Source organism: Paroedura picta, chromosome 10 (assembly GCF_049243985.1).
Source record: "Paroedura picta isolate Pp20150507F chromosome 10, Ppicta_v3.0, whole genome shotgun sequence".
NCBI classification, from domain to species: Eukaryota; Metazoa; Chordata; class Lepidosauria; order Squamata; family Gekkonidae; genus Paroedura; species Paroedura picta.
In genome coordinates, this window is record NC_135378.1 from 71,956,525 (window position 1) to 71,967,709 (window position 11,185).

The window sequence follows — 11,185 nt, forward strand, 5'->3', positions numbered from 1 at the left end:
GGAAGGGGCCATACAGGCCACCTAGTCCAACCCCCTGCTCAACGCAGGATCAGCCCTAAGCATCCTAAAGCATCCAAGAAAAGTGTTTATCCAACCTTTGCTTGAAGACTGCCAGTGAGGGGGAGCTCACCACCTCCTTAGGCAGCCTATTCCACTGCTGAACTACTCTGACTGTGAAAACGTTTTCCTGATATCTAGCCTATATCATTGTACTTGTAGTTTAAACCCATTACTGCGCGTCCTCTCCTCTACAGCCAATGGGAACAGCATCCTGCCTTCGTCCAAGTGACAACCTTTCAAATACTTAAAGAGGGCTATCATGTCCCCTCTCAACCTCCTTTTCTCCAGGCTGAACATTCCCAAGTCCCTCAACCTATCTTCATAGGGCTTGTTCCCTTGGTCCCAGATCATCCTCGTCGCTCTCCTCTGTATCCTTTCAATTTTATCTATGTCCTTCTTGAAGTGAGGCCTCCAGAACTGCACACAGTACTCCAGTACTCCATTTCTCTAGCTGTTCAGTCTGGTTCACGGTCTCATTGTTGTTCGCATCTCCATATTCTGGATTCTCCTGTCACCTCACCAGCCATCTCCGATCTGAAAAAGCCACTGAGGCCCTCTTGGTTTTATGTCCTACTGGATGTTCTTGTCCCAGCCAAACAGACCTTCCACTTCCTTCCTCACCACAATTGCGCAGCATTCTAGAACCTTTTCTTTTAGCAGCTGCTAATGGCCAGGAATAGTGCATGACATCACAGCAGCACAGCCAATGGCTCGGGAGGTCTGAACATTGGATAGCCAGTTTTCAGCTCATCACAATAGGCAATAAGCATTGATTTCTCCAGCATTCCCAGCTGAAATATTACAATCTCTTGAGGGAAAACATAATATATTTCATACCTCCCATGTTACGCGCAATGTCTTTCTGCTAAAATCATGCAGGAAAAGGAAAGACGGGAGTGAGAAAGAAGCGCTATTTTGTTTTATAAAATTAGGATGGAGTTATCTCTCAGATTGTACTCAGGGTTTCCTGCCCTTGACCCTTTTCAATCTGGCTTCAGGCCTGGATTCGGTACTGAGATGGCTTTAGCTGCATTAGGGGATGATTTTTGTCTCAAGTTGGATAGGCGACAATCTTCTTTGTTGATACTGTTGGATCTTTCCGTGGTCTTTGATACAGCTGACCACATCACTCTTCCCCACTCATTTGCATACGCGATTGATATTTAGGATTTAACCCTTTGTTGTTTCATTCTTTTCTATCTGGAGATGCAGAATCAACTTGGGTGGAATTAGCCTTGTGGGGTGCTACAATGGTCTATTGTCTCACTCACATCTTAAATACATATATAAAGACTGCTGAGTGATCTTGTTCGGAACCCTGAAGTTGGGTGTCATCAATATGCAGCTCAATATACCAGCTCTATATTTTACATTATTCAAGACTCCTGATGCATCTGCCTTGTTTCTGAACCAGGGCTTTGAGCCTCCGGTCAGGTGGCTAGAGCAGAACAAACTGAGGCTGAATCCAGACAAGATAGATGCAATGTGGGTTGGGGAGGCTGATATGCCAGAGGAACTGGACTGACTTGTCCTAGATGGAGTAGCGTTAGCCTTTTCAGAGCAAGTTAGGAGCCTAAGGATACCCATAATCCCTGCCTTGGTGTTTGAAGAACAGGTTGGCATGGTGGCCAGGAATGCCTTCTGTCAGCTACATCTGATTCACCATCTTTCTCATGACCTAGGCTCAGCTGATTTTGCTATGCTGATCCATGCTTCCAAAATCTCACATTTGGATTACTGCAACATGTTCTGTATGGGGCTGACCTTGAAGACATCCCTGAAACTACAGCTGGTCTAAAATGCAGCAATTTAACTACTGACAGGGTCTGGCTGCTGAGAGCTTCATTGGCAGCCAGTCTGCTTCCAATTTTAAATCAAGGTGCTGGTTATGACCTTCAACGCCCTTCATGACCTAAGACCCATCTATTTGAAGGGGCATCTCTTTCCATATTTCCCTGTGAGCCAAATATGGCCATGAGGCAGACATCTGCTGGCTATCCCACCACTCAGGGTAGTCCATCTGGTATTGACCAGAGCCCAAGGCTTTTCCATCATGGCTCTAGCTCTATGGAATGGGCTCCCTGAAGAGGTAAGAGGGGCCATCCCTGGAGATCTTCTGGAGCAGTGGTCCCCAACCTTTTTATCACCGGGGACCAGTCAACACTTGACAATTTTGCTGAGGCCTGGGAGGGGGGTAGTCTTTTGCTGTGGGAGGGGGGTAGTCTTTTGCTGCCGCCCAAGCCCCTGCTCCACTTGCTTTTCTGCCAGCGCAGTTGTGCAGTGCCACGCCAAGGAGGAGCCCCAGCCATGGAGGCTGCTGGAGAGCACCAAAGGTGAACTGGCAGCAGAGTGGCAGGGCAGCCCCCTGAGGCAGCTGCTGGGGAGGAGGATGAGGAGCCACGGCCCGGTACCCACTGATCTACGGACCGGCACCGGTCCCTGGACCGGGGGTTGGGGACCACTGTTCTGGAGGCTCTTAAAGGACTGCTTGCTTGCCAGAGCATTTGAGGCGCTTTGAATAGGAGGCATCTTTTAAGTGTGCGTATGTGTGGGGGAGAGATTCGGAGTTTGTTTGATCTTTTGTCTTTAGCTGGGGATGTCTCAACTATTATAATACACTGCCTTGAACCAACAGGAAAGGCAGAATATATTTTAATAAACAAAGAGAATGGCAGCAGAGGATAGGACCCGGAGTAATGGGTTTGAACTCGTAGAGAACGATATCGGCTAGATATCAGGCAATACATTTTCACTGTCAAAGTAGTTGAGCAGTGGAATTGGCTGCCTAAGGAGGTGGTGAGCTCCCCCTCACTGGCAGTCTTCAAGCAGTGGCTGGACAGATATTTATCCTGGATGCTGTAGGCTGATCCTGCGTAGAGCAGGGGGTTGGACTAGATGGCCTGCACGACTCCTTCCAACTCTAGGATTCTATGAATATTCATGCTGCAATTTATCTCCGATATATCTGCCTCTAATTCATGCAGTACCTCTCTGATTTTTATCAAGTGAAGACCCTATTTGCCCAAAAGTTTACAATCCAAGCTTGCAATCCTGCACTTATTTCAGTGTAACGTTACTATTGTTTTAATGGGGTTTTAATGGGGATTTTGGGATACTTTTACCCGCCACGAGCCGCAAGGGAGTGGCGGGAAATAAATCTAATAATAATAATAATAATAATAATAATAATAATAATAATAATAATAATAATAGAATAATTGCTGCAGGTAACTGAGTACTGCACTTCAATCCAAGCGACTCTACACAATTTTTGAAAGCATGTCCTCTTTTGATTTTAAATTTATTAGTTATTTATTTATCATATTTATATACCGCCCTCCCCTGAGGCTCAGGGCGGTTTACATGAAACGTCAACAGTACATGGAACTGTGTTTCTACATAACATACAAGTGGACTGCAACAATAATAGCACTTACATTAGCAACTATAACTGAATGTAACAGTTTAATCAAGAGAATTGGCACCTAGAAAACTTGGCCAAAACTGCAATGCTAAATTTAAAAAGACGTGTGAGCATATAACAAGAAAAGAAAAAGAAGGGGATGATGAGGGCCCGGCATTTGAAAGCTAGAAATTTCAGAAACAACTGGAATAAAGACCTTTAGCAAGCATGATATAATCTTGAAAATATAACAACAAAGGATCTCACCACGAGGCTGAAAAGACTTTAGTTAGCCCTATGTGCTATTTGATAGAGAGTTTCAGCAACGATGGCTGCCCAGCAAGGCAAACCAGGATCTTGACTCACTTTCAAAAGTTTATCTGAAGGATTAGTGGAACAAAGTGGTCCCGCTATGCCAAGTTTGGGGAGCAGCAGAATCAATCTATTATGATGCACCAGAACTCCAGTTGGAATAGATTCCTGAAATCATGTTGGTCATGTTCGGAGAGAGTAGTCTCTTTGGATGCTCTGAACTGGGGATGCAGAATGCGTGCCCCACTAGATGCATGATGACTCCATCACTACATAGGCTTAAAAGCTTCGGGTCCAGCGAACAGATCATGTTTACACTGCCGGCTCACTGGTTTGGAGAAGACTGGGAAATATTGAGCTAAATCCCAGAGGATCACATTTAAGGGCACTGCCTTAAATGTCCCCAGAGGGAATAAGGGTTCTGATTGCTATGAGCTGTATCAGATGCAATTGTAGACAGACTCTGGAAGTACTCAGTGGACATCCTGAACCTCCAGTGTGGATGGCAGTCAATGGCATCACCATTTGCTAGCATCATCGCTGGATGGGTCAAGAATCTGCTGCAATGTAGGTGGGGGGGGGGGCTCAATGACACACCAAAATCACGTTTGCCCCAACCTCCCCAGATTCTGAGTGATCTGCTGCACTGCCTGAGACCAATTTAGCTTTCCTGTCCCAGTCCCAACCTTTTAACAGGCCCCAGAAAAAGAAGCAGGAAAAGGCAGCAGCAGGCAAGCCCATCACTGTGCTTCACACCAAACTCTGTCGCCCCTCCAAGCTTCTGCAGACTCCATATCCTTGTGAACCACCTCTTGGCTTGGATTACTTCCCAGTCACGCCTGTCTGCTGGCAGAACTGGCCTAGCACCCAATACTTGATCACACTGCTCCAGGTTCAAGCATGCAAATACAAGCTGCCAAGAAACTGTTCGCTGCTATCACGGAACAGCAGTTAAAACAAACATGTAAGCAATCAGTATTCCATGGCAAGCAATAATCACCTCTACGCACCCAGACAGGGATAAAAAAACAAAACAAAACGGAACAGTCTACTTGGTTCTCACCCCTCCTCTTTATTTTTCAAGCCATCAGCATGTCACAAATGACCCAGGTAAGTAATGCATGGGTGAGTAAACATTTCTGGAATTAGTGCACTTCAAAAGACACCCTTCTCAATTGGTTTTTACTTTTCTGTGTACAGAAGTTGATGCAACGTAATTTGCTGTTTTCTTTTGTGCATGTATGGGGGGGGGGGGGTGTGGAGGTTGCAGTCTGAAAACAAGCCGGAGTCATATGCAGCAGCAAATGTCCTCAGCTAGCAAATCATTCCAAGGAAGTTTAACAGAATCAGCACTTTGGAGAGCCAGGTTGTGGAAAAACTGAGTTACTATCCAACTACCTCCAAGACGAATGCAGGGTTTTTTTTTTTGTTCTTGTGGATTCCCAACAAAGTTCTGATCAGTACTCTGATTAAAGTATACAGAGCAAGACTGTAGATATTTGAGGGGATAGAACAGGATCATTAAATATTACCACACTGGCAAACACACACAGAAACAAACTCACACAAAACAACCCGCACTGACCTCTCCGATAATAAGGAAACAAAACTTGCCTATTCAAATACGCTGAAGTCCAATTATTCGAGGTTTCGTTTTAATCAAGTGAGCTGTCCAATTTTGCTAACACGCCAGATTCATTAGAGCCATCCCAAGAGCTGCAACTTGGCACCGGGTGCAAGAGAAAGCCTATTGGGATTGTGGACGGATGTCCTTCTGGTTAGGGGCACCTTTGGACTTGCAAGCGCACCTCAACGGCGTGCACAAGAACCGAACTCCACAGGACCTTTCGACCATCTCAAAGGAGTGCCCGAAAAATGCCACCCACCGGCCTCTGCCTTTTTCTCCACCTTTGCAGGGCAATCACTCCAGATCACCATACTGTTATTCTTGCCCCCCCCCAAATTAAATAAAATCCACATCCTTATTGGGAGGCTGGGGGGGGGGACCCAAAAAACCTCTTCCTAGCAATATGAACTAAGCCCCCACCCCCACCCCCACCCCTGAGCTCCATCCCCAGTGAAAGGAAAAGGTGGCAAGGGCAGGGCGCGGAGGGATGCCCTGATGAGGAAGTTGCCTGAAGTGGGCTTCCTCCTCCAGGAGGCAGGGCAGCCGAGAGGGGGCAGGGGCGGCCAGGGGCGAGGGGCGCCGAGACACGCGCGAGCGGGGCTGGCCCCTTCCTCCCCCCGCTCCATGGCCGCGTGGAGGTGAGCCGCGAGGGGGGGGGGCGCGCGGCCAAGGAGGACCGGGGCGACTTACCCATGGCTCAGCCGACAGGATGGGAGGAAGGAGCAGCGGCGGCAGCAGCAGGAGGAGGGTGACGAGCGCCCGCTGTTCCTTCCGCCTTGCTGGGCTTTCTCCGCCTCCCCCGGGGCCAGCGAGGGACAGAAGGGAGCCCGGGGCCGGCTGCAGCTGCTTGACAGCCGGGGCGCACAGGCAGGCAGGCAGGCAGGCTAGCAAGGGTGGGTGGGTGGCTGCAAGGCTGGGAGGGAAGGAAGGAGGGAGGCACGGGGAGCCTCCGCGCGCGAGCCAGCGAGCACCGTGCCTGGAAGTGTGTGTGTGTGTGTGTGTGTTGTGTGCGTGAGCGCGCGCGCGCGCCGCCGACGCCGGGCCAGAGAAGGTGGAGGCACGCTCGTGCCCGCGCAATAGCGGGCAGCCCCCGGAGGAGGAGGAGGAGGAGGGCGACTGAGCCGGGTCGTGTGCGCGCAAAAGCAGCAGCAGCAGCAGCAGGAGGAGGAGGAGGAAGAGAGGCGGCCGAGTTCTCGGCGCTCTCCGGCTTTCCGCTCTCGCTACCGGCTTGGCTTCTCCGAGGCAGCGCCGTGGCACGGAGGACATCCGGGCCGGGCCCTCCTCGGCTGGGAACACAAAGGCCCGAGACGGCCCAGGCGGGCGGAGGGCAGGGAGGCGCCCTTGGGCAGCGCGGGGAGGGAGGCGGCGGGCCTGGCCATTAGAGAGAGAGAGAGAGAGACGGGGGTCCCTCGAGGAGGGTTGGCGCCTCCTCTCCCCCCCCCACGGCCCCCTCTTCTGGGCGGGCGGGGGGAGAAGAAGAGCGGCGTGCTGGGGCCTCGTCGGCAAGACCTCCATGCGGCCGTCGCCTTTGCAGAGGCCTGGGCAAAACAAATGCCTCGATTGGCTCTGTGGAAAAACGGGAAGCGGGACTTTGGGGGGGTTCCGGTTCACTCCCTGTGTTCCGCCGAAAGCCGGCTCCGGGAGGTGCTCTACAGTCCTGAAAACTGAATTAAGCATCAATTATTAAAATATAATAGAACGGTGCTCGGCCATAAAGGGGACGTAAATTGCGGAGCACCGGCGTGCGGGGAAGGGGTTGCAACTTGCAAGTGAAGCAAGGGGGGAGGGGTTGCCTCATTTCCCCCTCCCCCCGTTTCCCTCATGGCCGACTGTGGGTGGGAAGAGAGGGGTCCCTGAAGAGAGGCCTGGTTGCTTCTCTTTTTCCTGACCTTGCTGAGGGAAGACGCTTGCCTGCTGGAGCTGTATCCATTTCTCTTGGAATATGCTAATATTTATCAAATAGTTTTCTAAGCCAATCCCTTTGCCATAGAGAAGCCCCTTCCACCTATGTAACTAACCGTTGAATGACACCAAAGGAATGTTTGAAGTGGAGATCTTTGTGGTTCCTTGGGAGATTATTCCAGGGGCCTCAGGGGAAAAAAAATCAATAATGGCAGGCAAGGTTTCTTAAAAGGCAGCTTCCCAGTAGTAAGAGCTGATCTTTCTGTACAATGCCAGCATAGTTTAATGTTCGATGCATTCTAAGCTTTGTTCTTGCTGTCAACAAGGAAACCATAAGGCCCTATTGTTACTGTCCACAGTCAAGGAAACGCACCTTTGGCATGTGGATGAGGCCCGCTTTCCAGTTCAGGGAAGATCCACATTCAAATAGTCCAGCAGTAAGGAGGAAAACCTTCCTCCTATTATCTCTTATTTCTATGAGAAAAAAACTTGCTGTCTTAGGTTCTGCACCCACATATACAAATTTGCCTTGTACTGAGTCAGACCACCAATTCATCAAAGTGGCTGTTGCATTTCACATCGGCTAAGAAACCCACACAACTGGATATAAAGAATATCTGATAAGGTGATGGTGCGCTTCTACATCCATTAAAGTGACAATGAAATATGCATAGAATGAAAAGTATCTTGGTGGAGAATTCGTAAACTCAAGGAGTCAAAGCATTCAGTACCAATAGCCAAAGCTGCATTTTATCAAATATTCCAAGCAACTATATAGATTGCATACTGTAAAGTAAAAGATTGAGCAAAGTCCAGCTTCTCTCCAGAACAGGTACTTCTCTTGGGAAGTATGATGTAAGTCACTGCCCCTACTCATTCTGCTGGCTGCTTGTCTTTGTGGTAATAGGCCAAAGCTTCTTTGTTGGCCTATGTAAAATGGAGAAGAAAAGTCATTCCCAGTCTCCAGTCTCAAGGCAGAGGAAAAGAGAAAGATGAGGGAAAGTGGAGGTTTGATGACAATCTCTTAATCCCGAGTGCAGGTCTGGGCCTGTATCCCTCAAGTTCTTAGGTGTACTGCACCACCTCACCTTAAATATTAAAAATCAAATTTGAAATAAATGAGATGTCGCCAAATTATATTATTGTAGTCTAGTCAGTGCTATGCTGTCTACTTCTGTTGAGTACATCTCACCTTGCATTCTGTTTGCATAGAACTGGTTCAATGTGCTGGCCAGACCCATCCTTATAACTATGCCACATTGTACTAAGCAAGAATGAGAACTACAAAGATCCACTCGGGAGCAGGTCCCATTGTATTCTGTGGAGCTTACTCCCAGGAAGGTGTTTGCAGGCCTTTTGCAGATAACTCCCCCAAATAGCTAAAAATTAAGATGGAAATCTACACTTAAATCTGAATCGTGAGAGTTTTTAAACATTTCCCTTTTTCTCCAGTGCACATGCCAGAGCTGGAACAAAGAGTAGTAAAAAGTCAAAAGTTAAAGTGATACTGGAGTGCAGAGCTGAGCTTGGAGACATTTTCTGGTGGTCTCCTCCCCTTTAACTGCAAATGGGGGCTGAGCATTGAGATTGTGTTACCCTCTGAAATTGTCAAATGATGTTCCATTCCTGGACCATTTTTGGTCTAGATGTTACATTTGACTTTTTATTAGCTTTGTTAGGAACATTTATAGCACAAAGTGTTGATTATTTGGCACTTCAGGATTAAAATTTACCTCAGTGACTGCTTGAATAGCGCTGAGATTTGGTATTAAAAGCCAGAATGAAAAGTAATATTCTATGACATGCAAGGGAATGGTGGTTTTATTTTTAGGTACCAGCTATAACACTAAAAAAAAAAAAAAGACTGGTTTCAGAAGTAGTCAATTTCCCCTTTAATTCAGCTTAGTGCAAGACTTACTTGCAACAGCGTTGTTAACAGTTTAAAATTTAAAGCATGGTGTAACGATCAATTTTACCTTTTAACTGAGCAGGGGGACAACAGAGTTTCTGGGACACTGAAACATTTTGCTCTGCTAGCGGGTGATTCAAAGGCAGTGTGCTGGCACCATTACTCGATGTCTCCTTAAATCTTTCTTCTTCTCTTTGAGAGCTGTAACCTGGGATGCAGCTGTGTCAGTCAGCCTGGCAGGTTCTCCAAAAACCTGTCAGAATTTTCCAGAACAAAGCAGTAGACTGTTTAAAACAGGAAGATGTTACATTTCAAATGCATGCTCTCCTCAGTTTCAGAGGGATACTTTGAGGATAAGATTTAGGATTTACAAAGAAAAAGTTTAAAGAAAAAAAAACTAATGAGGCACTTCTCACCATACAGACAGCAAACTGGGTTGTTATAGAAGCCCTCCTATGATACTGAGGGCATCTACATCTACATAGACTACTGTGTCCCTGTATACAATCTATATTCTGCAGTGCTAAAGACAAAACACGGTCTAAATCAGGGGTAGTCAACCTGTGGCCCTCCAGATGTCCATGGACTACAATTCCCATGAGCCCCTGCCAGCAAATGCAACCGCTGGCAGGGGTTCATGGGAATTGTAGTCCATGGACATCTGGAGGACCACAGGTTGAATACCCCTGGTCTAAATCACTGATTCCCTGTGTGGAGCCTGTGGGTGTCATGACATCCACTAATGCAGGGGTAGCATTTGCTGGCAGGGGCTCGTGGGAATTGTAGTCCATGGACATCTGGAGGACCACAGGTTGACTACCCCTGCACCAATGTGTCGCCTAACACCCATTTGCGTCTTCCACAGAGCAGAGTCAATCCTGGCTTTCCTCCACCTCACTGAAAGAGGAGGTACTTCAGAACAGCCCAGGAGGTATCATATTTGGTCCTTCAAGGAGCACCCATCTCGGATCCAATCCAACACTCTAACTGAGGGATTCACAAACAGGTCCCTAGACCTGTGGGGGTCCGTGGGAGCTCCAGAGGGGGTCCGTGGCCTTTCCCCTCCTCTCTAAATGTATTTGGCCAGAAGCTAGGGAACTGGCTGCCTGCACCTGGAGGGCTTGGTGGGTACACCATGGATGTCAAAATCGGGTGGGGGGGGGGGTTGTGGCATGATGTGGGGAGTCTGGGCTGTCTTGTCAGCTCCTGCCTTTCTTTCTGGCCTAAATGAGGCAAAGCTACCATAATAGTAGTAAAGACAGGGGGAGGGAGTGAAAGAAGGGCAGGGACTGTGGATGGTTATGCCATTTCCAGGGGTGTGGCAGGGAGGTGTGGCCAGCAGACATCACTTCCAGGGGTCCTTGAAGCCTGATAATTTATTTCAAGGGCTTCTCCAAGCTCAAAAGCATGAAAAAGGCTGCTCTAATCATTGTATCACATTTGCTCTTAAGGGCTTTCAAAAGATCTGTCACCACTGTTATCCTAGACCAGAAATCCAATCTCTAGCAGAGATTATTTGAGAAAAGAGCAATTGTAGATGACCTAGTCAGCGGAGCATGGGACGGAAAGTTCAAGAGGGTAAACCAAGAAAATCTGTGCCAGGAAGACAGGCTGTGGGTATGTGCTGAGCAAGGTTACTATTAACTTTAAAATAAGAAAATATGGTGGCCGAAGAAACCTGAAAAGAAGACATTGCTCCTTTCAATCGGACTTATCTCAGCTGAAGTTTGGGGTTTAAAATATTGGAGCACAATCCTAAACAGAGTTACACTAGTCTAATCCCATTGACCCCTCTGTTTAGGATTGCACTAGTAATTATTTGGAATGGCTTTGTAGCAACCATCTTCCCATGAAAGACGTATGGCTGCTGAGAAATAGTCACTTGGCCCAGAAAGCAGCTGGACAAATTAGCACAAATGTAGAACTTGCAAAACTAAGACAGAAAATATATATTTTTTTTACTCCAGAAAAC

The 11,185-nt window shown here is 47.8% G+C and overlaps 1 protein-coding gene across 5 annotated transcripts in view; it reads right to left on the reverse strand.

Moving 5' to 3' along the window:
• Positions 1–6,455, reverse strand: part of RAP1GDS1 (Rap1 GTPase-GDP dissociation stimulator 1) — a 115,070-nt gene extending 108,615 nt beyond the window's left edge. The window contains exon 1 of one of the 5 annotated variants that reach the window (XM_077300828.1): positions 6,093–6,455. In XM_077300828.1, the coding sequence (XP_077156943.1) occupies positions 6,093–6,096 (4 nt within the window). In that variant the 5' untranslated portion in view covers positions 6,097–6,455. Of the gene's footprint in view, positions 1–5,389; positions 5,549–6,092 lie in introns of those variants that run through there. The other 4 variants (XM_077300826.1, XM_077300827.1, XM_077300829.1 and 1 more) reach the window with 4 other exon arrangements.
• Between the last annotated feature and the right edge of the window lie 4,730 nt (positions 6,456–11,185).